Source organism: Pteronotus mesoamericanus, unplaced genomic scaffold (genome assembly GCF_021234165.1).
Source record: "Pteronotus mesoamericanus isolate MK-2021 breed Mesoamerican mustached bat unplaced genomic scaffold, CSHL_Meso_final contig_101, whole genome shotgun sequence".
In the NCBI taxonomy this organism is placed as follows: domain Eukaryota; kingdom Metazoa; phylum Chordata; class Mammalia; order Chiroptera; family Mormoopidae; genus Pteronotus; species Pteronotus mesoamericanus.
The window spans coordinates 29979449-30006879 of NW_026555001.1; the positions used below are offsets into that span (position 1 = coordinate 29979449).

Here is a 27431-nt window from a genome sequence, read left to right on the forward strand (position 1 = left end):
TTTGCCTTTGGCTCCAAGACACAAACACCCTCCGAGTGCCTTAACTTGTGAAGCATCATCATCCTCACAGGTGGGTTTTCCTAGGGACCCACAAACTTTCCTTACCCTTTTCCTTTTTAAAGCTGCACAGATCCCATTATTTAGGTGTAACATGATCTATTCAACAAGTTCCCTTCTGGGGAACATTAAGGTTTCCCCCCCAAATCTTTGGCTCTCACAGGCCCACGTCCTTTTATCCAAAACTCCTTGGGCCAGATGCTGTTTGAAACGAAGAAATTCGGGAACATTTTTCAGAAGGGCTCCGTGGTACATCAGTATATCATGTCCTGCAGCAAACAGTGTGAATATTCATAACAGAAAACAAGGATGCTAAGGAGCCTCAACTTTCATAAACAAGTTATGAAAAAGTTTGTAGCTTTTCGGATTCCAGAATTATGGGTGAGAGTGTTGGTCCAAAGAAATAACACAGCAGTCCGGTGACACCTCTAACGTCCACGCCGTTTGCCACGCTCGTCCCGGCTCGTGGGGGGGTGGGTCCTGGCGGGGCAGCCCCGGGCCGAGGGCGGCGGGGCTTCCGGCGTTGATGCCCGAGGCCACATTACTCTCCGGCCGCGGCGTCGGCGGTGCCGATGTGTGGGAGGTGCGCCTTGCACGACTTCACTCATACAACGCACCACGAAGTGTGTGTGTTTTTTTCGAGATTTAGAGTTGAAATATACTATCTCAGTGTGCTTTCAGTTTGGGAGCAAAATTTATGGTGCTGTATATTCTAAATGTGCTTTAAAAACGCCGTTTCGCACCCATAGCGCGGTCCCACGGGACAGACGGGCGGACGGAGGGCGGCGACGACGAGCCAGCGCAGGGCTCCCGCCGTCCGTCCACGACCCGAGGGGCCTGGCGCTCTCCCGCCACGTGGCCGCCGACCCCTCACGGGCCCGAGGCTGTGGGCCATTTCTATTTTCTGCGCATGTCTTGAAAAAACAAAGAAGGCAGGAAAGTATCCACTTAGTTGGCTTTGCTTAGTTTAGAGGCCGACAGGTAGGGTTGTGGGCGGCATGGAAACAGAAACGCAGCGACCCTGCGGCCGGGCGGGAGGCCAGAGGGTCCGAGCGTGTGCTTCTCGCGGCAGCGCGGCCGGCCTTCGTGATCCAGCCGCAGAACACGGAGGTGCTGGTCGGGGAGAGCGTGACCCTGGAGTGCAGTGCCACGGGCCACCCCCCGCCCCGGATCGCCTGGACCAAGGGTGACCGGACACCCCTGCCCGTGGACCCCCGCGTGAGCACCACGCCCTCGGGCGGCCTCTACATCCAGAACGTGGCGCAGGAGGACAGCGGGGAGTACACCTGCTTCGCGTCCAACAGCATCGACAGCATCCACGCCACGGCCTTCATCATCGTCCAGGGTGAGAGCCCCCGGCCGGGCCCCCGCCCCGCGGCCCCCGGGCCCGTGCGCCCTCTGCGGGTGCATCGCCTTGAGACGTGTGCTCTGTCTTGGCGAATTTCTTACTTGACTCTATCCTGAGTTTAGTCATTTTTAAGTAAGTCGCAAAGTGGGACCTTGGTGGGAGGCCCCGGACAAGGACGAGGCGCAGAGAAGGGAGCCCCCGGTCCTTCCCCGGCCCTGTCCTGCCTCCACGCTGACCGTCCTGGGCGCGTTCTCTGCACAGGCAACTGTGCACTCATTTGGTGCAGTCACTTCCTGTTGCGGTTTCTTTTCTAAAAATGGAATCACACTGGATACGCGGTTGTGTACCAGTTTTCCCTGGCAACAGTAGCAAGCCGACCCCGGCCGCCGTGCGCCGGTGCTACGTGATGAACCGTCCTCAGGTCCTGCCTGAGGCGGCGGGGTCGGGCGCACCCACGTCCTCGCTGCACTTGCAGCCGCCTGGGTGCCGGACGCCTCTCTCCACACTTTGTCGGCCGATGCCCAGGGGCGCCTTTGCGCTCCCCAGCTTTCACCCTCCGCCCCGCCCTACCCTGCTCAGCGCCCGCGCCCCACAGCGGGGGCCCTGCTGCTCAGGGTGCACCCGGCAAGGGGGGACGCGGCCGGCCGGGGGGCGCGGTGACCGTGGCAACGCCGCCGTTTCAACGCCCCGCCCCCGTGTTCCCCCTCCCGGCAGCACTTCCTCAATTCACGGTGACCCCTCAGGACAGAGTCGTGATCGAGGGCCAGACGGTCGACTTCCAGTGCGAGGCGAAGGGCTACCCGCAGCCGGTCATCGCCTGGACGAAAGGAGGTGCTGCCCCCCGGTCCCCGCCCGCCCCTCCCTTGGGACACACACTCTCCAACCAGCCCCGACTCCCTGCGGCCGGGCCCGGGCATCCGGCAGGGCCGGGCGGCAGGTGCACCTGCGTGGCCCAGGTGCTGGCACGGACGGGCGTCTGCCTGCCCAGCCCCAGGCCCCCCCACGCGCGCGGGACCCGTCCCTGCTGCAGGGACGCCGTGTGGCCTTGGCCCACGCCATCTCCACCCAACAGTCTGTGCCGTGCTTTTAACGTCCGCCCCGTTAGTGTGGAATGAAATTTGTAACGTGTGACATGAACTTTCTGAAAAGCCAACCGAGGGGCGTGTACCCTGAGAACCTCAGCTCCCCGTTGAGCTCCCAGATGCTGCCGCCCTGCGCGGCGGTTGTGCCGTTAGCTCCCGGCCGGGGCCCAGCCCCCGCCTCAGCCAGCGCAGCGCCGGCCCCGGGCCTTGGGCAGCCGCAGACCTTGGCCAGGGCTGCCGCCAGCACCTGGGACCTTCAGTGTCCTGTCCTGGACGCCAGCTGGGGTGGCCTTGAGAACTAGCTAGTGACCTCTGCCTGCCTCCCTTCGTCCCCTGAGGGGACCTTTCCTGGGAGTTCGCTGGCCTGCCCGGCTCTCGGCCCCGGGAGTGTGCCAGGACCTTGCCGGTGGTGTCCTTTGCTGCTGAGAACCCGCAGTCCCCTGCCCTCTGTCCGGCTACACACAGCACAGAGCAGCCCCCCCAGAACCTGGGAGCGTGGGGACACCGCCCGAGTCCCCTGCTGTCCCGGTTCCTGCTCACATAGCTCTTGTCTCTGCTCCCCCAGCCTTTCCGGGGACCTTTGTGGGGACAGGGAGCCTGCTCTGTTTATCCCTGACCTGGCTGCATGCTGCTTGCGCCGTCACGGCACAGCCGTGTAACCCGTGTCTGCTGACAGGGTGGCCGACAGATGGCCCCAGGCCCTCATCGGGCCAAGACGAGTTTCTGCGGCCCCTTCGTTGTCTCAGATGAAGCGCCGCCCGACCCCCGTGACTAGCACCCTCGCCCGTGCCCTGGGCTGACCGCTGCCTCCGCGCCCTGCAGGGAGCCAGCTGTCCGTGGACCGGCGGCACCTGGTCCTGTCGTCGGGGACCCTCCGGATCTCGGGCGTCGCCCTCCACGACCAGGGCCAGTACGAGTGCCAGGCCGTCAACATCATCGGCTCCCAGCGGGTCGTGGCGCACCTGACCGTCCAGCCCCGAGGTGGGCGGGGGCGCGTGGCTCGGGGGGGGGGGGGGGGGCTGTGCGTCGGGAGGCCCCGCCCCTGCTCCCGTGGTGGGTCGTGTCCCCGCTGGGGACCGAGAGCCGACTCCTGTTCGGAATGAGTGTCCCTCGTTGTCACGTTCATGAGCTGATGACGTCCCAACGCGCCAGTCCTTGCGCGTCAGTCCGTGGTGGCCTTTACAGTCTAAGGTCGTGCGCCCCGGACTCCGAGGGGCCGGCGCGTCGTTGGCCAATAACATCACTGGAAAGAGGGTCACTTTGGAGCGGCCTTTCCTGGGTTTCGGGAGCCGCGCCGGGTCTGGCGGCCCCCACTCCTGTCCCAGGGGTGTGGCTGTTTCCTGTTTGTCCCCCACGCCTTCTCTGGTCCCCGCGTCCCCTGTACTCAGAAGGGCCCGGTCACCCCGGGTCTCTAGAAAGACTCAGGCAGACGCCTGCAGGTGCCGAACCTGGGGTCCGCGTCCTCCCCGGGGCCCTGGCAGGCTCCACGTGTGCGGGTTCGCCCCGCGGGTCCCAACCGGGCAGCCCGCTGGGTGAGAACGCGTGGGAGGGGCCTGAAAGCCTCCCCCGGGCCCCGGGCCCCGGGCCCCCGCCCAGTCGCCAGGGTCTAGCGTTGGGGCACCGGCGCTTCGGCTGACGGTGGACGGCAGCTCCCGCGGGCAGGGCCCACCTTGGCTCCCCCCCGCCCCCTCCCTCCGTGCAGACACCCGGGGGGAGACAGGCCCCATGCCCTGCGCCTGCCAGGACGACGGCAGGGGCCCGGGTCCCCACGATGGTCAGCACGTGCCCCTTGCCTTCCAGTCACCCCGGTATTCAGCAGCGTCCCCAGCGACCAGACGGTGGAGGTGGGCGCCAGCGTGCAGCTCCCCTGCAGCTCCCAGGGGGAGCCAGAGCCGGCCATCACCTGGAACAAGGTGCTGCCCCGCGGCCGCGGCTGCAGACAGGCGGGGGCGGGGGCGGGGGGCGGGGAGGGCGGGGGCCGCCGCCCCCTGCGCCCGCAGGCCCCCCCCAGCAGGGAACACCCACACCGCGGCCTGAGTTACCAGGTGTTGCTGGCTTCCTCCGAAGTAAACATGAGCGAGGCCGGCAGACTGAGGACGGGCTCCGTTTCACGTCCTCGGCCTGACGAGAGCAGAAACAGTGTCTCGTTAGACCCTTAACCTTGGAACCAGAGACGGTGTTCTGCTGTTTCATTTTCCTGTTGTTTTCTATAAAGCCCAAGTCAAAAATGGGAAGCAGAGGTCAGACCCACACCAAGGGCTGCGATGGCGTGTCCCACGGGCTGGGGTGAGGGCTCGGCATGGAGACGCCCCGTCCGCTCCGGCGCCCCCCCGGCGCCCCGAGGCCGCTGTCCTGCCCGGGGTGGCTCGGCGTCCTCTCCTCTGGGAGGCAGTGCCCGGCGCCGCGCGCTGTCCCGGGCGGCCGTGTCCTGAGCCTTCTCGCTGTGGGTCTCCTCCCGGGAGGGGGCCTTCGGTCACTGCCCCGGACCCCGGACCCCCCCAGGAGCGTGGCTTCTGTCAGGCCCTGCCCCACGGACCCCGTTCCGGGAGAACTGGAGCCGCGCTCTTCCCGACCCTGGGCCAGCGGGGGCCCAGCCTCCTCCCCGTCGCCACCGGTGTGTGCGCCCCGACCGGGGGACCCGCCCTCGGGACGGACAGCACCGCTGCTGAGTCTCATCCGTTCCCGCTGGGCTTTCTCCTCTGGTTTTGCTCCAGGATGGGGTGCAGGTGACAGAAAGTGGGAAATTTCACATTAGCCCCGAGGGCTTCCTGACCATCCACGACGTGGGGACCGCCGACGCAGGCCGCTACGAGTGTGTGGCCCGGAACACCATCGGGCAGGCCTCGGTCAGCGTGGTGCTCGGCGTGAGCGGTAAGGCCCCTCCCCACCTCACCACGGCCCCTGCGGCGGGCGGACCTCCCGCCCGCGTGCGCTCAAGGGCCCGGGAGGAGGGCGCGCGGTGCCCAGGGCGAGCCCAGGCTCGTTGGGGTCATGAGGAGACAGTGTGTCCATCTTCCGGGGACAGCAGCCGGACCCCACGTGGCCTGAGTTACCGCCCCGCCTTGTGTGACTGTCGTTGGACGTTACAGCTGTGTGTTTCCTGACCTTTAGGAGGTGCCATGTGCTCTCCAAACTGAAAGCCTACTATTTCCATGTGTTTGAAAACAGCTTCTAGTGGAGTTTGTGATCAAGTAACAAGCTTCTGTGTGAGCAGCAGAAACAGCGCTTGGAGGGGGCGCCTCTGGTCTCGGTGATGTAGCGTCTAGACGCAGCGTGGAGCCGGTCCAGCTCCTTTCTGCTAACGTGCCGCTTCGTGTTTTCCTAGTTCCTGACGTCAGCCGGAATGGGGACCCATTTGTGGCCACATCCATCGTGGAAGCCATCGCGACTGTTGACAGGGCCATAAACTCCACGCGGACACACTTGTTTGACAGGTACTGTGCGCAGCGGGACAGGCGGGGTCCAACCTGTCTCCCTGGGCCGGGGGTTCCAGCCTGCAGGCCACGCGGGCACAGGGTGTGACCTGCTCCATCATCTGAAGAAAATGTGTCACTTAAAAATCATAAACAAGGTTCGCCTCCACTTTCTGGGGGTTAAAATAACAGGCATGTCCTTTCCAAGTAGAGAATGAACTATGATTCACAAGTGAGACATTTCTTAAAAATGGCAACTCGTTCTTTTGGCTTGTTGCTAAATGATTTGGCAAAAACAAAGTATTTCACAAGCCATTGGAGTGTTTGTTCCTGTCGGCCAATCCCGCAGTGTTTTTCCTGCGTCTGACTTGAAGTACAATGCTGCTCTTTCCTCCGTGGACCTAACTAACTGTCTGTTTTTAGTGTTTCTTGGTTTTGTTCTGGTGCCTTCCACCTGGGATGAGCAAGGTACGGCCGCCCCATAGAGCAGTCGCTTCAGACACTAAGTGGCAGTTCTGGCTCTGGACGGGGCGGTTTCCGTCTCGGTGACGGCTCCTTTCTTCCTCTGCCCCAACACCATTAGCCGCCCTCGCACCCCCAACGACCTGCTGGCCCTGTTCCGCTACCCGAGGGACCCCTACACGGTGGAGCAGGCGCGCGCCGGGGAGATATTCGAGCGGACGCTGCAGCTGATCCAGGAGCACGTGCAGCACGGCCTCATGGTGGACCTCAATGGCACCGGTCGGTACCCGGCGCCGCCGCCGCCTCCCTGCCCCCGCCCAGCTGTGGGGCGTCCACACCCGCCGCCCCAGAGCCCCCACCCCACGTGTCCGTGAAGGAGAGTCGGGGTGGCAGCGTGGGTCCGGCTGTTGCCACCTCGGGTCTGTCAGGGACCCACCGGGTCGGGAGCCGTGACCGTCGGGCCCCGGGGACAGAGGAGGTGCCGGGAGGCTCTGCAGGGCAACGGCGGCGTGAGGGACGCGTGCCGCCTGCCCGGGGGCCGCTGGGAAGCCCGTGCCTGGGGCTCCAGCCCCGCCTGCCCCAGGTGCCGATGGGTGGTGCACGGCGATGCCCCCATGTCCGCCCCGGCACAGGCCGATGCCCGTCAGCGACAGGTGCCTGCGCTGGGCGGGGGCGGGGGCGGGGGCGCAGGCAGTGCGGTCAGACGGGTGGCCGCGGTCTGCCTGTCAGAGCGTCACTCCCCCCACAGCGGTTTATGCGGGGCCGTGCACGAGCCACGCGCCGCTGGGGACGCTGCCGTCCGCAGCGGCCTGAGGGCGTGGTGCCGGTGCGACCAGGACCCTCTGCTTCCTGGCCTTTCAGTGTCCCCTGCCTTGTCTCTGATGAGCGTCTTTTCCCATCTGGACCAAAACGTTATTCAAGATCTGAACGTCTTTCCTGCGAACATGAGCGTGGACGGGGGGACAGGAAGGGGGGGCCAAGGGGCCGCGTCTCCGGTCTGGGGAGCACAGTCGCTGCTCGGCCCTGGTCCTCGGCGCCGGTCCTCGGCCCGGCCACACCGCAGGCCAGGGTGCTGCTGCGGAGAGCGGTGTGCGGGCCCTCCCGCCCCTCCGTCTGGAGAGCGCCGGCCCCCAGAGGGACAGGGCGCCACGTCACGACACCGGCACTGGCCTCGGTGGCCGCCTCCAGCCTCAGCTGGCCAGCGCCGAGGGCCCTTTCGTTCTGCCCAGTCTGTCTGCGGGGCCCAGGGCTGGGCAGGTAATGCCTGAGGAGGGACCCAGGAAGGAGGTGACAGTAGGGGGACCAGGCGTCCTGGCGGAAGATGCGGGTCTCGGCGAGAAGGCAGAGTGACGGCCACTGGCTGCCTGGGCGCAGGTGGGGGAGGGGCCGTCCTACGCCCTAGGCCCACACAGGTGTGCACCTGAGTGTTTACCATGCCCGTGGCCTTGCCCGTGACCCTGGGCCTGGCGACCCATGCGGAACAGGGATTTCCCCCCAACAGCGGCGCCTTGCAGGCACTTTCCTGTCTTGAAATGGTCATTTTGCCCATTCCCTTCTTCATGGATACACTTTTTCTCCCGTTTCACTATTTTTACCCAAACTTGGTGGTTTGTATTCTGGGATCATTTTTTATTTCTGACGTGAGCGAGACCGAGTGCCGTGGCTGAAATGGTCAGGGCCGTCGGCAGCGTTTCTGGGGAACACCTCGTTTTCCAGACGTGTGCGCGCCTGGCTGTGCAGGTAGTTTGGGTTTGCAGAATTTTGCCAGCGAAGTTGTGGGAGGCTCTGGTTCCCGCTGAGGAGAAGCTGTCGTGTGTCTTCACAGCCCTGGAGCCTGTCCGGTGCGGGCCCTCTGCTTGGACTCCACCTGGTCCCCGCAGGGGGCTTGGCCTGCGAAGGTGGCCCGGGTCCGTGGCCACTGCTATAGACACAGGGACAGGGCAGAAAGAAGGCCCCAGGCCCAGGGGACCTGCGGGGGGAAGCGGTTTTCTTTGAAGAGCGTTCAAGACCGAGAATTTTGAGACGACGGAGAGAGTGAACAGAGGCGGACTCGCCGTTTCCTAGTCCGGTCCCGGGGCGCGCACACCGCCCGCCCAAGCGTTCAAGGTGTGCTGAGCGGGACGCTCTGGGCAGCCGGGAGCCCGGCGCTACGTCCCCGGCACAGCGCGCGCGTTTCCGATCACTTCTCTCCAGCCTGTAGGATTTCTCACCTCCAGGTCTTTACCGCATCCATAGGGGTATTTTGGAGACGCTTCTACAAAAGGGGTGTTTCTGTGTCAGACATACGCAGAGCAGCTCCATAGCTGCGTGGCGCGCTTTACAAAGAAAATGCGCTGGTGACGGAACCTGGAGGTGTGCGCCAGTGTGTGGGGGAGCGCATGCGCCCCAGCGTGCGTGCGCATGGGTGGAGCCTGCCCCGTGGGCCTGACTGCGCTCTTGTGAGCATGCGCCCGAGTAGAGCTCTTCCGGGGACCTGGAACTCGCCCCTGCGTGCATGAGCGTGCGCCCCTGTGCGTGTGGGTGGAGCTCTGAAGGCCGGGCGCTCCGCCCTGTGTGCAGGAACGTCGCCCCGTGAGCGCGGACCCCTGTGTGTATGCGTACAGGTGGAGCTCTTCTGCAGGCGGGGCGCCAGGCCGTGCATGTGTGCGTGTGTGGGGGTGGGGCTGTCAGGCCGCCTGGAGCGTGGTGGTTGATGGAGGCGGTGAGTCCTCGGCGGGATGCTGCCGCGCGGCTTCCTGCAGTCGTGGACACCCTGGAGGGCCCAGGGCCGGTCCACCTGACACCCGGGGCACTTGAGCTCGTCCCTGTCACCCCCTGCAGGTTACCACTACAACGACCTGGTGTCCCCGCAGTACCTGAGCCTCATCGCCAACCTGTCGGGCTGCACGGCGCACCGGCGCGTCAACAACTGCTCCGACATGTGCTTCCACCAGAAGTACCGCACGCACGACGGCACCTGCAACAACCTGCAGCACCCCATGTGGGGCGCCTCGCTGACGGCCTTCGAGCGCCTGCTGAAGCCGGTGTACGAGAACGGCTTCAACACGCCTCGGGGCGTGAACCCGGGCCGTCTGTACCACGGGCACGCGCTCCCCATGCCGCGCCTGGTGTCCACGACGCTGATCGGGACGGAGACCGTCACGCCCGACGCTCAGTTCACGCACATGCTCATGCAGTGGGGCCAGTTCCTGGACCACGACCTGGACTCCACAGTGGTGGCCCTGAGCCAGGCGCGCTTCTCCGACGGGCAGCACTGCAGCTCGGTGTGCAGCAACGACCCGCCCTGCTTCTCGCTCGCCATCCCGCCCAACGACCCGCGCGTGCGGAACGGCGCGCGCTGCATGTTCTTCGTGCGCTCCAGCCCCGTGTGCGGCAGCGGTATGACCTCCCTGCTTATGAACTCTGTGTACCCGCGGGAGCAGATCAACCAGCTCACCTCCTACATTGACGCCTCCAACGTCTACGGCAGCTCGGAGCACGAGGCGCGCGCCGTGCGCGACCTGGCCAGCCAGCGGGGGCTGCTGCGCCAGGGCATCGTGCAGCGCTCGGGGAAGCCGCTGCTGCCCTTCGCCAGCGGGCCGCCCACCGAGTGCATGCGGGACGAGAGCGAGAGCCCCATCCCCTGTTTCCTGGCCGGCGACCACCGTGCCAACGAACAGCTGGCGCTCACCGGCATGCACACGCTGTGGTTCCGCGAGCACAACCGCGTGGCGGCCGAGCTGCTGGCGCTGAACCCGCACTGGGACGGCGACACGCTGTACCACGAGGCCCGGAAGATCGTGGGCGCGCAGGTGCAGCACATCACCTACCAGCACTGGCTGCCCAAGGTGCTGGGCGAGGTCGGCATGAAGATGCTGGGCGAGTACCGCGGCTACGACCCGGGCGTCAACGCGGGCATCTTCAACGCCTTCGCCACAGCCGCCTTCCGCTTTGGCCACACGCTGATCAACCCGGTGCTGCACCGGCTGGATGAGAACTTCCAGCCTGTCGCGCAGGGCCACGTGCCGCTGCACAAGGCCTTCTTCTCCCCGTTCCGCATCGTGAACGAGGGCGGCATCGACCCGCTGCTCCGGGGCCTGTTCGGGGTGCCTGGCAAGATGCGCGTGCCCTCGCAGCTGCTGAACACGGAGCTCACCGAGCGCCTCTTCTCCATGGCGCACACGGTGGCCCTGGACCTGGCGGCCATCAACATCCAGCGCGGGCGCGACCACGGCATTCCGCCCTACCACGACTACCGCGTCTACTGCAACCTGTCGTCCGCCCACTCCTTCGAGGACCTGAAAAACGAGATCAAAAACCCCGATATCCGGGAGAAGCTCAGACGGTGAGTTGGGCCTGCTGAGGTTTGGCGTCTGGTTGGTGACTGTTCGTGCGGGCGCGCGGGTGCTGCTCTCACCTGTGTTGGGGGTCTGCTGCGGGGGTGGGGGCAGGCACGGCTGGCTGAGCAGGGACCTGGGGCACCTCTGGTGGCTGTGCCGGTGCGGGGACAGCTGTTTTGGAAGGAAGGAAAACTCCCCTCTGCAGGCTCGCTTGGCACGTTTTCAGGGCTGTGCGGCTCACCCGGGAGTGAACAACCCCTCCTCACGTCACCGCTTGACACTGAGGTTCAGACGAGGCTCCGTGGTGGCCTCCCGTGTGTTCTCGAGAAAAGTGCCTTTTCACTCAGTTTGTGCAGCCTGTGAAGAAATGCACATTACGTCCCCTGAGGGTGACATGTTGCAGTATTTCTTTAAATGCTGCTCTTAGGTTGCTGGCGTTTGTCACGTGTGTTCCGCTGATACAGTGCCTTTTTTGGGTCACAGTTTTGCCTAGGATTTATCTGAACCGTCTATCATTTATGTGTTTAAATATCTTTTTTTTTTTTTTTTTTTTTTTTTTTGGTTCAGGCTGATACAGATCACATCGCTGTCATTTCCTCTGTTTGATAAACTTATTTAGGACAGTTGGAGGAATGACTCCAGCCCAGCGCTGCGGCCGGCTGAGGGCCCCGGGGCTGGCACTCGGTCTGGCTGGGGGCCGGAGCACGCGGGGGCGGGGGGTGGGGGCGCCTGTCCCGCCAAGGGGGAGGAGCTCCTTGCCGAGCCGGATGTCTGCAGTCTGGGGGGGGGGGCCTGGCCCCAGGAGTGTCCCTTGGGAAAAGATAACGGGCGGTTCCGACAGGCTGCCCCGCGGGGCCGGGGACGCAGGCGACTCGGAAACTCTGACTCGACCTCCACATTCCCATCCGAGCCAGAAGCTCGGCATGGCGTCCTCGCACGCAGAGACAGCAGGCATGGCGGCCCAAGCGCTGGCGTCGGCACCGTGGCGCCGAGCTGCATGCTGAGTGGCACTGGGGACCGAGCCCGCAGCCTTGTCATTGGTCGCCGTGCGCGCCGGCCGTGGCAGAGCCGTCTCAGTCACAGGCTCCTGGCAGAGTCTCCTGGGGCTCTGAGTAGCGATTGGAACGCCCTTAGGAGGTTAGGAGAGGTCAGATAAGAACCATCTCAATAAATGGTCGGCTCTTTCCTCGTAAGCGTGCAGTCGAAGGAATTGGAGGAGTTTGCTGACAGTATTTGTCTTTGAACATTTAAACCTCACTCTCAGTTTTTTACGCTGTCTCTACTTAGTATTTTCTTTGTAACAAATATATATATATTTTTTAATTTTATTTATTTTCAGACAGAAGGGAAGAAAGGGAGAAAGAGGGAGAGAAACATCAGTGGGTGGTTGCCTCTTGTGCGCCCCCCACTGGGGGCCTGGCCTGCGGCCCAGGTCTGTGCCCTGAGAATGGGACCCGCAACCCTCTGGTTCGCCGGCGGGCGCTCGGTCCGCTGAGCCCCACCAGCCGGGGCCGTACTTCCAATACACACTAGAATCCCAGTTTTTTATACGTGCCTTCGGCCCCACGTAGTTTATTGTTCACAATATTTATGAGGAAAGGACAGGGAGGGTCACAAGCGTGATTCTCTGAGTGGTAACAAGGGTGCGGTTTTCATTTTCTTCCTCCTGGTCCCGGGCTTTTCCAAACTTGTAACAAAGACGTGTACGTATCATGCACGTATACAGGGTGGAGCAAAGATAAACAGTTTATTCTTGTGTTATTATTTATTACCTTTTGTATTATTTCCCATACAAACAACTGCAGAGTTCCTTTTGCTCCACCCTGTCCACAAAGAAAGTAGGTGAATTACTTGAAACACGGTGGGGAGTTTTAAAGGAATGAAGACAACTGTGAGCCCCGTGGAGCAGGACAGAGAAAGCGGCGTCCGGCGCGTCGGCGGTGCCCGCCCCGCGCCCCTCGCTCAGCGGCCGGCCTGGCTGTCTTGCAGGCTGTACGGGTCCCCGCTCAACATCGACCTGTTCCCGGCCCTCATGGTGGAGGACCTGGTGCCGGGCAGCCGCCTGGGCCCCACGCTGCTCTGCCTGCTGAGCACGCAGTTCAAGCGCCTCCGCGACGGGGACAGGTGAGCGCGGGCCGGCCGCTCTGCGGTGGCCTTGCTGGGGGCTGGGGAGGGCAGGGCGCGGGGGCGGCCCTGTGTCCAGGGTTGGCCAAGGAGGCGAGGCAGCACCGTGCCTCGCGCTGTTCGTGATCACCCGAGGGCCGGGCTTGCCTGTTGCCACAGCGTCAGAACTTTCTGGAGCCTGGCTCGAAGGCGCTGTCGCGCGCTCTGGATTGGGAGAGTGTCGCTGCTCCTGGAGGCAGACGGTCTCCCCGGCCCCGCCAGGCCAGGGGGTTGGAGGCGCTGGCGCGTCCGGCGGGGGAAGGGGTCTGGTCCGTTTGGTTCCAGCAGGTGGGAGGTGGTCCTTGTCTGTCACCGAGCAGGGCAGCCCGGGCCACACGCACGGCCAAGGTGGCCTGCGCTGCCTTCTGCGTGTTTACTCAAGATCGTTCTGTCTCTGGGTGGGAGGTGTGAGCCACGTTTTGTCCGCTTTTGAGGGGCCCTTGGTGGGCCCAGGTGGCCACCGTCCTCCTTGCTGGGGACCAGAGCAGGGGATTGCGCGGTCCGCCCCCCTCCAGGGGGCCGGGAGCCTCGTGGGTTCTCTGACCCTTCTCGCCCCGGAACGCAGGCTCTGGTATGAAAACCCCGGGGTGTTCTCGCCGGCCCAGCTGACGCAGATCAAGCAGACGTCCCTGGCCAGGATCCTGTGCGACAACGCGGACAACATCACGCATGTCCAGAGGGACGTGTTCCGGGTGGCGGAGGTCCCCCACGGCTTCGGCAGCTGCGAGGACGTCCCCCGTGTGGACCTGCGGGTGTGGCAGGACTGCTGCGAAGGTGCCCCTCCCCCGAGGCCCCTGGTGGCCGCCGCGGCCGCGCGCGCCGCTCACTGCCGGGGTCGGAGACCTGAGTGCGAGCTGACGGCCGGGGCGGGGGCGGCAGGGTGGTGACCGCGGGGCTAGGAACCGAGCGGACAGCCCGGGCGGAGGAGTTTCAGTGACAGGGCACGCAGGGCGGAGACGGAACTCTCAGCGCGGGGCCTAGGAAACAGCTCCGGGGGGCTGCGCCCCTGCTGCTGCTTTAACGGCGCCTGTGCCCGAGTGCGCGTGCGCGGCCGGGGCCCCGCCCCAGGCGGCCGGGGACGCGGCGCCGCCGGGCGGGTCTGCAGGGGAGCCTGCGTGTCCTAGACGCCGCTGGTGGCCGGCGCAGGCAGGAAGGGCGCGCGGGAGCGGGTGGGGGAGGCCCCGGCGCCCCCGGCGATCCGGGTGTGGCCTGTCCCCGCCGCCCTCACACCGTGGCCTCGGCTTTCGTTCCCACATCCCGCTCACGGGAGCCGCGGTGTGTATTTTCCCATTGGAATGTAGCCGTGGCTTTATTCGCATTATGATCAGAGGTCCGTGTAGCCGTGAACCTAGGACCTTCAGGGGCTCTCCCGTGACCCTGTTCCCCTGTGATGAGAGCAAGGGGCTGTGGGGGGGGTGACCAAGAGGGCCACCCAGCCCCGGGGTGCGGGGCGGGGGGCGGGGGGACCGGCGCCCTGGCCCCACGGCCTCACCCGTGCACCTGGATGCGCGGGGACACCAAGCTCAGAGACGCGGGCAACGCGCGGCTGGAACTGCCGCCTCCTCGTTCTGAAGGAACAGTCTCGTTAGGAGCTCACGTCACCGGGCTGCTGTCGCCGTCAGTGAGCGTCGGAATCGGGGCCAGTGGTTCAGAGCCGCTTTTCACAAAGTCCGCGCGTGTATTGTGCGTGTGTGAGTGGGTGCGACCTGATTCTGTGTCTGTCTCCGTCTGTGTCCTCTGTGTGTGTGCACGTGTACAGGGCTGGACAAAAGTGGGTTAATAACGATAATAGTAACATAATTAATAAATAATAGACGAATAGGCTGTGTTTCACAGCCGTGAGCACACGAAGCACCGAGTTTGTTGTTGCCTTGTCATTGATTAGTTGTGCGTTGTTTACGATCGTCGTTGACCTGCTGTTGCCCCACCCTGTGTGTGCGCGTGGGCCCCAGCGGTGGCCCCTGGCGCTGGAGGAGCGTCCACGTGGCATAGAACCCACTGTGCTCGCCCCACACCCACCCCCCGAAGCACTTCCATTCGCGTCCCTTCCACCGGAACCTTCGTGTTTCCGTTTTGCCTGCGCTCCGGAGGATGCCGGCTCGCCCAGCGCCGCCGTGCCGCCGCGCCACCCCGGGAGAGCCGGGCGCTCGGTTCTCAAGCACGGATGTGGTTCTCCCGAAAAACACCAGGCTCCTCGTGTCCCGGAAGCCCTGCCAGGCGCCCGTCAGCTGCGCGGGAAGGAGCCAAGCCAGGTCCCCTGGCCTTTTGCTCAGAAAACCCCAGGTCCTCAAGGCTGAGTCCAGGCCCCAGCTCTGCCCCCTCGCTGCCGCCGAGCCGCTCCCGAGACACCGCGGTGGCAGGTCGCCACACTTCGATGGGGCCGCTGCCCACTCCCCACTCAGCTCTCCGTGGGGACCAGGCGGGAAGGGATGTCCCTGAGCAGCGGCTCCTCCTCCCGGGGGGTGCTTGCGTCCCCGCCCACCTCTGCTCGGAGGGGAACCCGGGGCGGGGGAGCCCTGTTGTCTTCAGTAAAGTTAGAATCGCCACATTTCTGGGGGTCAAGGGCTCAGACAGGGACGTGTGCGCGCGCGCACATTATACTCATCCATGCCCGTGTTCCCATGCAGTTACATGTGTGCAGAGACACACACATGCACAGCATTTTTAAACAACTGCAGAGATTATTGAAATGCTGCAAAGAATCTCAGCACCTCACCCGGGCGTGTCAGCTGTGAACGCTCTGCCCGTGTCCTGTTACTGCTGTCCTTGTGGGGGAGGGAGGACACTGGTGTCTGTGTCGGTGTGTGTCTCTGTGTCCGCTGCCTGTGCGTGCGCGTGTGCGTGTGTAAATGTCACCCTTCTCTCTGAGCAGCGGAGGCAGCTGCCGGCACCGTGCCGCTCCCCTTGATCGCCCCAGTTGTTGTAGGGTCAGATCGGGAGGCTGTGCGTGGCCCCGGCCTGTCCCTGTCTGTCCTGCAGGTGACGTGTCTGGCGCCACCCCCGGCCCAGACGTGGGCGCCCGCAGCCGGCAGGGGTCTGCCTGGCACCGCCCCCGCCCCGAGGTGCTGGTCTGCACCTGTCCCACGGTGGGTGGTGCTGACGGGACTCGTGGGAGGCCGTGCCGTCTGTGCTCGGTCAGGAAGACGCCCGTGAGCCCCCCGGGCTGCTGGACCGTCCGCGGGGCCCTGCTGGCCCCCGTGTGAGTGGGGCCGGGACGGTCCCGTTCTGGGCGACCGGACCCCCGTGACGTGACTCGGAGCCTGTGACAGTGGGTGGAGCACGCAACACGGACCCCGCTGTGGGTCAGCTGATGAGATGAGCCACAGGACGTGGGGGCAGTGCCCACGGGCTCGGGGGGGCGGGGGCGGCAGCCCTTCCCGGGGGACACGCTCCGCTCTGTAGGCCTGCGCAGCGGCCCCCGATCCTGCCCCAGGCCCCGGAGCTGTCAGGACCTGCGTGGCCTTGGGAGGCCTGTGCCGGGCTCTGACCTGGGTGGCCGGGGCGGGCACAGCGTGGGACGGGGCGGCCGTGGGGTGGGGCAGGCAGAGCTGCCCGCTCCTTGGACGGCGACACCCAGCGTGAGCCCCCCAGGGCCGGGACTCGGGTGGAGGCGGGAAACCAGCGCAGGGTGACCCCTCTCTCTGCTCAGACTGCAGGACCAGGGCCCAGTTCCACGCGCTCTCATACCGTTTCCGCGGCCGGCGGTCCCTGGAGTTCAGCCACCGGGAGGACGAGCCCGGCCTGGAAGCCGGACCCGGGCGGATGCCAAGGTACGGCCGCTCGAGGGTCGCACCGTCCACGCCTCGGGCGGGTCCTGGGCCCCAGGTGGGGACCCCGGGGGCCCTGCGCAGTCTCGGCCCCGACGACGCGGGAGCCGGCGGCGCGTGTGCTGAGGGTGCGCTGAGGCCGTACCGTGTCTCCCGTCTCCCCGCCTGCAGTGTCGGGGAGCCCGGCGAGCGGCCCGGGAACGCCACCGCCACCCCCTCTGCACACCCGCAGGGACTGGGGACGAGCGACTTCAGGGACTTCGTTCTGGGGATGCAGGCGACCATCAGCGACCTCAGGGAGCAGGTACCTCCCGAGCCTGCCCCCCCCATGTGGGAGGGCAGGCTCGCCTCCGTGGGCCCCGCCGGTGAGACCCCGCCGATGCCCCGTCCCCGGAGCCCAGGAGTGTCGCCTGTCTGCTTGCTCTTCTCCTGGCTCTTCGGGGGCTGGGCCAAACTGGGCTGCTCGGTTTCTGGGCGATTGGGACCCTCAGCTGCGACTACCGCTGTGGGGGCGGGGGGCAGCAGGGGACAGGCCGCTGGCTGGCTGCACAGGTCACAGGTGTGAGTGGGCTTGGGGGCGGGTCCGTGAAGGAGACCCGGGCCTTAGGTCGGCTCTGCGGCCGCTCCTCCAGGAATGACTGCTGAGGCCTGGTCCCCAGGAGGTTCCAGAGCCGCTCTGAGGTCCCGCCTGCCTGGCCGTGTGGCTGGATCCGAGTGCAAGGACCACAGGGGTTTCCCGGGCTCTCCTTGGAGGTTTCGCAGAGAAAGAATGGCCTCCCCTCCTGCCGCTCAGGGATCTGGTTGCTGCCTTTCTGGGCCCTGCCGGTCCGTTCCCAGAAGCAGCCCCGTCACGTGAGCCGGAGGTGCTGCCCCGGCTGAGACGGCGGCGCCCAGGGGCCCCGTCCAGGGAGGCGGGGGCTGTGGCCTGGCGACCTCTGCCCCCGCAGGGTGGACCTGCGCCCCAGGGTTCGGGGCCTCGGTGGCTGCTCTGGCAGGCACGGCTCCGTTGCCGCGCTTGGCCCGGGTGCCCCTGATCGTGCCCGAGACCAGTGGGCCTCAGCCCTGTGGCTTCTGGCTCCTCGCTGCCGTGGGGCCACAGCCGGCAGCGCCCTCCGCCGTGCCGCTTGGCGGCTGCCCCGGTTCCTCTGCCTCCCTACGCATGTGCGGCCCGGGCATCCGAGGTTTGGCAGCTTGGGCATTGGAGACTTGGCCACAAGCCGGCTTCAGCTGGGGGCGTCGGAGAGCAGCTGTCCCTCAGTGGTGACGCAGGGACGAGGGGGTGGCCCTGGGTCGCGTGGTTCTGGGAGGTCACGGACCTGGTTGCTGGTGGCCCCAGGTCAGTGGGCACGCGGAGGTCTGAGCGTGGGGTCTGCTTGTGGCCATGGCCATCCTGTGCCCAGGTGCCACGGAGGCGTCACGGGGAGGGGGGGTCGCAGTGCCCAGGTGTCGGGGCCGCCTCTGGCGTCAGCCGAGGGTCGGTCGCTTGTGACAGAAAACCCAGGTGGCAGTGGGGGACGTGTTGGAGGGCTGTTTACTTTCTTCTGAGGAGGCTGGAGGGAGATGGGCTGGGCTGCCAGGCGCTCCACGTGCGGAGGCCGGATCCAGCCGCCGTCACCGGGGCACGGGTGGCGGGGGGGGGCTCCCCTCGGGAAGGCCTGCCTGCTGCCGGGGGCGATGCTGGTCACAGCCCGCCGTCCTTGGAAAGCGGGGCAGGCTGGCTGCCGCCGGCGGCCCCTGCTACCGGTCCTGGGTGAAGGCCGCCTGTGTCCGTTGCTGAGGCCTCTCTTCGTTTGCAGTGACCGCTCACCCCATTTCGGGGCCTGGGCCCCTCTGACTCAGGACGAGTTGGGCAGAGCCGCTGCGGAGCTGTGGGCCGCCGGCCGCCAGCCGTCGACGGGGCCGGTCTGAGCCTCGCACAGCCCTTCGGAGGCCCCCGTCTGCGACCCATGGGGAGCAGGGGGCGGCCGGGGCCGCCATCCACCCGGACTGACCGGCACGTGTTGGCTTCGCAGATAAAGAAACTGGAGTCTCGGCTGAGCGCAGCCGGGTGCGCCGACGCGGACGGGGAGCCCCGCGCCGACGGTGCCAGGTGGAAGCGCGACGCGTGCAGCTTCTGCGAGTGCCGTGTGAGTGCGGCCGCCTCGGGGACCCCGCGGTGGGCCGCCCGGGGGTCGGCAAGGCCCCACTCGCCGGTGGGGCGCCCCCTCTTCCCTGGGAGGTGGGGGCCTCCCCCCCTGGCCACAGTCCAGCCCTGGTCAGCCCCGGGGCGCTCCTGTGCCTGCCGGGCAGCTCAGGGCAGAGCGTGGGGTGGGGGGTGGGGGGTCGGAGGGACCAAAGAGGGCAGCCCCAGGCCTGGGGAGCGGGCGCGATGTGTGGGGCAGGGGTGGCCCGGGGGGCTCACCGGCCGCATGTCTCCCTGCAGGAGGGGCAGGTCACCTGCTTCGTGGAAAGCTGCCCGCCCGCCGACTGCCCGGCGCCCGTGAGAGCCGACGGTGCCTGCTGTCCGCTCTGCCCGAAGGACACCGCGGGAAGGCAGCCCTAGACCCTCCGCGCGTCCCCCGAGGTCGCCAGCCGGCGCGGGGCGTGCAGGCGGGAGGACACTGAGGACTCGGCGGCTCTCGGCCACAGCGCCGGGCGTCTCGGCTCCGCGCAGGAGCTCAGACCAGAGGCTGTGTGGCGGGAGCAGACACGCCCAACTTCACGTTAGATTCTCAGGTTTTTATTTAATTTTTTAATGAAAAGTTGGTGCTACTATTAAATTGCACAGTTAAGTCATTTAGGCCCCTGAAGCGAGTCCCCCAGTGCCACTGTTCCTTGCCCCCCGCGCGGCCCTGACCAGGAGCCGCTGCCGAGCCCGCCGGCAGGCACACCGTGTTGCAAGGAGGGTCCGCTTTCGGCAAGCGGAACAGCCTCGCATGAGCGTCAGGCGGCGTGGGCTGCGGCGCCCCCCCCAACCCTGACACCTGCCCTCCGGTCCTCACGGTCCACGTGCACCAGCCGCTGCTCAGAGCAGACCCGCGCGGCCCCGGCACATGCCCGCCAGCGGCCGCTCGGCCCCGGTCACACGGGGCTCAGGTTACCAGGCCCCGTTTAGAGACAGCCTCGCTCTCCTCCCACTGCCTGGCTGTGGGCTGGTGGGGAGGCCTCCCTCGCGGCGGGGGCTGCGCCCTCCCAGCGCACAGAGCAGCCGCCGGGCTCCGGCCCTTTTCCGACGGGGGAGCATGAGTGTTGGGAACCTCCTAGCTCCGGGCTGTGTGGGTGCCTTAGGGAAGCAGCGCCCGTTTACCTCATTTGTGCGTTCAAAGTGTGGGGCGTTTTACAAACGCTGGCCCAGGTCTCCGGCGGCAGATAAGGCAGGGAAGTCATCGTTTCCACTCCGAGGAAGGTCTTCCAGATTCAGTGAAAAGCAACTACCATACCTCGGGTCACTCGCTCACCAACTGACCAGGAACCTCCTGTTTTGTTCTGAAAAGTCACAGCTCCGTTCTCAAACGTCTCCCGTCTCCAGCGATTCGATTCTCGACCAAGTGTTCCATGGACACAAGGTCTCGGTTGTTGAACGAAGCTTCACTTCTCGACCCAACGACCCTTGCATGCCACGACTCGTGTAATTTGGTTTCAAGCCAGCCGCTCCTCGGACAGCTTCCGGAGCGCGGGGAGTTCGAGGACCGAGTGAGAGCGTCCAGAGCGACCTGTGTTCTGAGGCGCGTGTCCCGGAACGTACCGGTTCCGCCTCGCAGGCATTCTCTCAGGCGCCCGCTGTGCGCCGGGCACGGTGCGGGGCTCGGACGAGAGACCTGCCACCTTCCCACGGGGAGCGCCTGGGACATGGCGCGTCAGCACAGGGCTGGGCGCGTTAACAGTGCGTGTCGCCGGGCGGAGCGGGAGGCACGCCCCGTGTCCGGCAGGCAGTGGGCAGTCCCAACGCCTGGGTTCAGTCCCGCGTGGGCGCCCCGTCCACCCCGGGGACCCGGCGCTCCGAGCCCCGGCTGCCCCGTCGGGGGAGGCGCTGACGTCCTGCCGTGAGCGTGGTGCCTGTGGATTTGAACACAGCTCGGCTTCTTAGCCTCGCGTCACGGGTCTGAGCTGGCGGTGCTTCACGAGGTGTCGGGCTCCATCTGAAACGCCGAGTCACGTTGAGCAACCTGATCTCGGGCCGGTCCCTAAGGGGAGACTCAGCTGGGAGGTGGGGGCGCGTAAGTGGCTCCGGTGAGAAGCGGCCGCAGCCCGGCTCGGCGAGCGCGCTGGTGCCTGGGAGGTGGGCTTGCGGTGGCGTGGTGGGGGCAACATGCACACGGTGAGTCGCGAGGCTCGGGCGAGGGTCCGGTGGCGGCTTGTGCACTGAAGGGGGGCCAGCGCACACTGCAGTCTGGCCGCAGGTGGGGAGCCCGGGGTCGAGGTGTGACCTTTGGGCCGCAGCGGCGCAGCGGCTGGAGGGGCGGCTGGCCGGGCGGGTCAGGTGTTGGGACGGGAAGCGAAATGTACACGTTATTTACTTTCCTAACTGTTGCCAACATTCTGTGCTCATTGTAACCAGTTACCAAAGAAGCGTTTGCACTATGTAGCGGTGCCTTTCATTTCCAATAAACGGGCTGCGTTCCCAGTGGAGAATGGCTCCTCCTTTCCCGCAAACCTGCCGCGGGGCCGCACCGTGGGCGAGCGAAGCCTGGCGCCGAGGAGGCAGCTCCTCCAGGGATTCTTATGTGTGTTTTCACGATGTTTGACACTTAGACAAGATGTATTTTCTGAGTTTCAGGAGCTCACCTGATCTGTATAAGCTGAGTTTCATGTAACTTTTTTTTTTGGTTTTACCGTCTCACTCCCCACTCCCCAGCCCCCAGCTGCAGTGGGATCGTGGAGGTGGGTGAGCAGGGCGGGCCGTCCAGGCCAGGGGTCGCTGGCCCGAGCCGCCGGGGGCGTGCGCAGGTGTGCGGTGCAGCCCCGGGGAGGTTGTCCCAGCGGCGCTGGGCCCCGGCAGGTGAGGAGCCAGCCTGGGGAGTCCGATCAGGCCCCGGCCTGCCCCGCGGGCCCGCCTCTGTCGGGCCTGTCCCTGTATCTGTCCCCCCGGTCACTGTCCCGAGTTTCTGCAGCATCAGTGTGACTGGCAGCCCTGAACAGACCGCGTCCTTGTCGCTCCCGGGGTTGAGTGTCAGGCCTTTGGGTGTGAAATCTTCAAATTGTGTGTTTACGGTGACAACTGTCCTCGAAGCCCAGGCGTGTGGCGTCGAGGGGGCAGCAGGCTGGAATCCCAGAAGCTGCCGTGTCTGCTGGGGAGAATCAGTCTTATCTGCCATCTCGGGGCCTGGCGTCCTCGATCAGAGGCCGAGGCTCCGGGGAAGGAAGCGCAGCCCAGAGCCACACGCCCCTCGTCGCTCCCGCCACGGCCTCGCCTCCTGCCCCGGCTGCACAGAGCGGCCGTGAAGGGGCAGTTTTCCATCTGACCCCTGAGCGTCAGGCCGACCGCCCTCCAGCCAGCTCTGTGGGGAAGGCCCCTTCCAGGACGAGCTGCCGGGGGGACGGCTGGGTCCCTCTGTCCTCTGCGGTGACTGTCCGTGTTGGGCAGCAAGGGAGGTGGCTGTCCTGTGGGGACCTTCTGGTCTTCGTCAGACACTCTTGGCTTGTCCAACACTGGGCATGAATTTCGGGTGCCGTGGAAGGCACCGTTTCCGGCTTCACCCACGCCGAGCCTCCCTTGAATGGTTCTTGATCCCCCCGTTGGAAGCCCCACAGGCCCCGCTGCTCGGCCTCGCTGACCGGGGCTTTGCAGGTGCCTGCATCGTCCAGCGCGCACGGGTTTCCCTGTTTCGTCCTCACCTGCAAAGCAAATCGGACTCCACGCGCTGCCACTGAGCTCGAGGCCGTGCCCGCAAACCCCGGGTTTTGAAACCACCGCTCCAGAACCTCATGAAACAGTGGCCTCGGCCAGCGCGGCTTGCCCCAGGTTCTTCGTTCTGGGGGCCTGGGGGGTCCCCCGCCCTGCGGAGCTGCTGCCGCCGCGGTGGCAACGGAGGGGTCAGCGCTTGCGCCCAAGCCTGACATCGCCGGGCCCTGAGGACGCGCTTGGCGGCGCCCCCCACAGGCGCAGCGCGGGCGGCCGTGGCCCCCGGGGTCTGCGGGCCAGTGAGCCGGCCTTTCCGGGTGAGGGCCGTGGGGCGGGCGCAGCCTTTCCTAGCGGGTACCAGCCGCCCGACTCGACTCGCTCGTGAAGCGCTTCGCCGTCCTCCTCCTGTGGCTTCCTGTGCTCTGCCCCCTCACTGCACGCGCTCCGTGGGCGACGGTGGGTCTTGGCGCGGGAGCGGCTCCCTCCAGGCTGGCCCGCACGTCCCCATGGGGATCCCGTTTCCTGCCATGGTCACCGAGCGCTGCCTCTGCCCAGCAGGATGGTCGGGACCTGAGTGGCCCACGAGCCAGGAGCAGGCGTCGGTCCCCCGGGTCTTATGGAATCTTCCAGCCCGGCCGGTCGCCAGCGGGCGCCGGCTCCGTCCGCAGGCCTGCTGCTGGGCCCTGGGGTCTCGCGTCCGCTGGCGGCTGGGGTGGCTCATGCTTGGTCACGGCCGGACCCTCCGGTGCTGCTGGGGGCCCTTCGTCCGGGCGCTTCCACCGGGGCACCTGCAGGGCAAACCCAGAGCCTGCCCCGTGTCCCCTGTGCCCCGCTGTCCCCTCCCCGCCAACACCACAGCGCCTGCCACCCGCGGGTTCAGAGGTCAGGCTCACAGACCTGCTGGGGTGATGGGTCCCCGCGGCGGCAGGGAAGCCCCGTCGGCCACCGTGGGGCCCGTGTCGGCAGTGGTTGCAGGAACTGCCCCCCGTGGCTCCTGAGGCCCCTGCCCCCCGGCTCGTGGGCAAAGGGGGCCAGGGAGTCCCCGCTGTCCCCTCCAACCCCGGGTACCTCCTGGTGGCAGCCCTGCACCTGGCACGGGTGGGGGAGGGGCCCTGCAGGGACTGACCGCAAGGCTGCGCCCTCGCCGGGCGCCTGTCTCGTGCGTGGGTCTCACCGGGGGCTCGGGCCCCATCGTGTCCACGACGCCGGGCGGGTGGGGCTGAGGGAGCCAGGCGAGCTGGCCTTCTCTCTGTCACCGTCCGCACCTGGGACCGGGGAGGGCGCGGTGTCCCAGGGCCGCCTGGGCAGGTAGGTGCACTCGCCTGTTTGCGACCGAGCCGCCCCGGGGCCGCTTCCGTGACTTCCAGACACCGCGGACGCAGGGCAGGGGCGCTGCCGCGGCCTGCACTGGGGCAGCCGGGTCCAGGCCGCGGCCGCGGAGGCCTCGGAGGACCTGGCTCTGCCTTGACCCCAGTTGGAATCGTCCATCTATTGTGTGGACGTGGAGGTTCTTCCTGTGAGGGAAACCCGCGGCCCAGGTCGCGGCTTCCGGCGGGACAGAGGCGCCCGCCCCCAGGCTCCCCCTGGCCGGCCCGCCCTCGGGCGCGGAGTCAGGGAGAGGCAGCCGCCTTCCTGCCGAGCTGGCCCTGGGGGACGCAGCTGCTGGGCCGCAGCCCCTCGGGGAACCAGCCGTTTTCTGGGGGCTACGACCCCCCCCCCCGCCCCGGCCGTGCCCACTGCGCTGGTTCCGGAGCTGCCTGCGCGGCTCCGGGTCAGGGCGGCGCTGGGCCTACTGTCCCCCTTCCCTCTGCCGAGGGCCCCTGTCACAAGGCCCACGGACGTCGGCTCGGACCCCGTGGGCCGTGCTGGGCTGGCCCGCCCGGGCTCGGCTGCGCTGGCTTCGCAGGGCACGGGGCCGCCAGCGGGGCCGGGCTCCATGGGACCAGGCTGTGACAGCGGCGACATGAGGTGTCTGCAAAGAATGACAGGGTGGGGGAGGGGCTGGGGGAAGGGGGTGACGGCGAGGGCTCGGGGGCCTCTGTCTCCTCTGGCACTTGCGGGGGGCGGGGAATGCGGGGTGAATAAATGCCTCTGAGCCCACGTCCAGGCAGGCTCAGGCCAGGAACAGAGCAGATCTCGAGCGACTCCGCGGGGTGGGGTGGGGTGGGCAGGCCCCCGCGGCTCGGGACGCCCCCGCTGACCCGTGCTCGGCCTGGCCCAGAGCCGGCTGCCCACCAGGGGGCGGCCGCGTGCTCCCTTCTTGGGCCCTGAGCCTGCGGACCGCGCGTCGCAGGCGTGGGAGCGAGGCCAGGGCCAGGCTGGGCCCCGCAGTCAGCCTCCGCTTGCCCGCTTCTGGTGACGGGAGGCTCCTCCCTCGGGGCAGCCTGTCTCTTCAGCGGCAGCTCTGACTACACGGAGACTGTGTTTTTCCATCAGTCCAGTGAGAGCTGCTGCGTCACCGCCGTCCCTCGGCCACCTAAGCTCTCCCCGCGGCCGCACTCGGAGTGGCCAGGCCCCTCCGCCATCGGTTCGGAGTCCTCAGTCCCTGCCCTCGATGCAGGGACACTGGCCACATGTCCTCGACTCCAGCTCATTTTTAACGACATTTAACTCTCATTCACGAACATGAAACGTTTCTCTGTTTATAGGTTTTATGATGTTTTGTAATCTTTTCTAAAGATTTTGCACATTTTCCTTAGATTTATTTTTATGGTCATGCTATTGTACATGCTGTTTTTAAAAATTTACCTTCCAGACCCAGCCCTTGTGGCTCCGTGGATTTAACACCAACCTGGGAACCAAAGGGTCACCGGTTGGATTCCCCATCAGGGCCCAGGCCTGGGTCGTGAGCCGAGTCCCCAGCAGGGGGCGCGTGAGAGGCAGCCACACATGGGTGTTTCCCTCTCTCCCCCCCTTCCTTCCCCTCTCTCTAAAAATAAATAAATACCTAAAACAAAAATACAATTCTGTTAAAAAATAAAATAAAATTCACTTTCCAGTTGTGTGTTGTTACTAATCTGAATCGTTTTTTAAAGTATTCTTTTAGGTGTTCTACCTGCGCAGTCGTTTAGGGTAAATAATGGCAGTTTCCTTTGCTTCCTTCTGGCCCCCACGGTGCCGGGCGCCCTGCTTGGCGGGCCCAGGCGGGAAGACCCTTCCTGTTCACACAGCCGGGGCCTGGCCATGGTTGGTTGTTTGAGTGTTTCTTAACCTAAATATTAAACTTGGGATTATTTCCTGCTTTTTTATAACATCATTAAAAAATACTTCTGTAACGTGTAACAGCACCGAATCTCGCACGTGGCTGCTGGATGGCGCTGAGGACCCTGTGTTCACAGGTTGCTCACCGCTTCCGGGGCCGAACTTGCAAGCCTGGACCGCGGGCGCGGCTCCACGCGTCGCCAACTAGTGCTGTGAGGCCCGCGTCCCGTGTGGGGTCTGGTCCATCCCCAGCTGGGAAGTCGCCTGCGCTTATGAGTCGCAGTTGCTGCAAGGACACGGTCACCGACTCCGTTTGCTGCCTTCACAGAGCGGGCCCAGGCGGGGGGACCGCCTCCTGCGCCCAGGCCGCCTCTGCGCCAGGGCCGGGGGCCGGACGGCTCACGGCCTGCACGGTGGCAGGCTGGGGGGACGGGGAGGGGGCGGGGGCCTCCACCCGGGGCCTCGGCAGGAGGCCCACAGGATGTTTTCCTGTTTTCACTTCGCGGCCTCGCTGCAGCAGGGGGACATTTGTGTCACTGGGGAGCCCAGACGAGGCCGTCCAGCCCACAGACCTTGGGTGTTCCTGGAAGGACCCCAAGTCCCCATGCATCCAGGACACGCCCAGAGACACCGGGACGCAGGCTGCTCACGGCAGCTGGTGCCAGGCTCGGCTCCTGGGTCCCCATGACGAGTGAGCAGGGCAGCTCCCCGGCCCTGCTCACGACACCTGGTCCGTCACCTCGCCGCCCTGACTGCCGCCTGGTGTTGCGGTGGGTTCACGCCATCTGTGCTGTGTGTCTGCCCTGTGATGTGTGGGGCTGTGCTGCCCAGGGCGCCCGGCCGCAGGGTGGTGGCCCCTGCAGTTGCCCAGGCCCTCGCAGCGGCTGCGAGGTCCCCGCGGAAGGGGTGCTGCCGCCCCGGCTTCATTCACACACGGAGCTCGGTGGCCGGGACAGTCCGTCGCCTTGTGGCGCAGCGACGTGGGACTTGGACAGAACGTGGAGGACACTTTCCGGTCCCGCGAGGGCTGCCCGCCCTCTGTCCTCCTGTCTCGCATTTTCTTTTGCCCCTTCTCCCTCGTGCCCCTCCCCCTCTCCCCGGGGAGCTTCTCCGATGCTGTGTCTTCCTCGGTACAGGATCGCGCCTTCGATTGTCTTTGTTCCGTGTTCACATCGCGGGCCCTCCTCGCTGTGATGCCTGCGTGGGCGGTGTTTCCATTGCAGGCTTGCTGAGAGCAACATGTTTGTCCTCCTTTTCAAAATTTCCAAAAGCCTCAGCCAGTTGTTTCTCAGTGTTAATTCATCACGGGCCAAGTTCCCACCGTTCACTGACATCGCCCTGGGCCCCGCGCGTGGAGCCTCCAGCAGTGGGCGAGGCGGGAGCTGGGGCCGGCAAAACCAGCGCGGCCTCGTCACGGGAAGCCCCACCCCCGGCCCTGGCTCACCTGCCGGCGTTTAGGAAGCGCAGGTTCCTCTCTCTGCTAGATGAGGTCCCGGGGTGCGTGTCCCTGTGACCCCCAGCTGTCCTGAGCTCCCCCCTGGAATTTCTACCTTGGGGGACACACCTGGGTGTATGGACCCGGGGCTTTTCCACTGGGCCCGTGCCCTGCTTTCCCTGGAGCCCGCCCCTGCCCCCCAGTGGCTGTGGGGAGGCCGTGCGAGGTCCCTGGGCCACCGGTGTGTCCCCACTGCCTCCCAGTCAACCTTTTGTTCCCGGGTCTTCTGTCCCGCAAAGTTGAGCGACGTGAGCTCATGTTTTCATCCACAGACCAAGGCACAACCTTGCGCTCCGAGTGTTT

General features: G+C 65.9%; 1 protein-coding gene across 1 annotated transcript in view; it reads left to right on the plus strand.

The window, feature by feature from the left end:
* Positions 1-19622, plus strand: part of PXDN (peroxidasin) — a 53770-nt gene extending 34148 nt beyond the window's left edge. Inside the window, exons 10-23 of the mRNA XM_054570043.1 lie at positions 1130-1402; positions 2120-2236; positions 3310-3468; positions 4288-4400; positions 5202-5358; positions 5813-5921; positions 6484-6641; positions 9183-10686; positions 12671-12805; positions 13410-13618; positions 16494-16614; positions 16783-16915; positions 18624-18737; positions 19034-19622. Coding sequence (XP_054426018.1) covers positions 1130-1402; positions 2120-2236; positions 3310-3468; positions 4288-4400; positions 5202-5358; positions 5813-5921; positions 6484-6641; positions 9183-10686; positions 12671-12805; positions 13410-13618; positions 16494-16614; positions 16783-16915; positions 18624-18737; positions 19034-19153 — 3422 coding nt within the window. The 3' untranslated portion in view covers positions 19154-19622. The remainder of the gene's footprint in view (positions 1-1129; positions 1403-2119; positions 2237-3309; positions 3469-4287; positions 4401-5201; positions 5359-5812; positions 5922-6483; positions 6642-9182; positions 10687-12670; positions 12806-13409; positions 13619-16493; positions 16615-16782; positions 16916-18623; positions 18738-19033) is intronic.
* The last annotated feature ends 7809 nt before the right edge of the window (positions 19623-27431 follow it).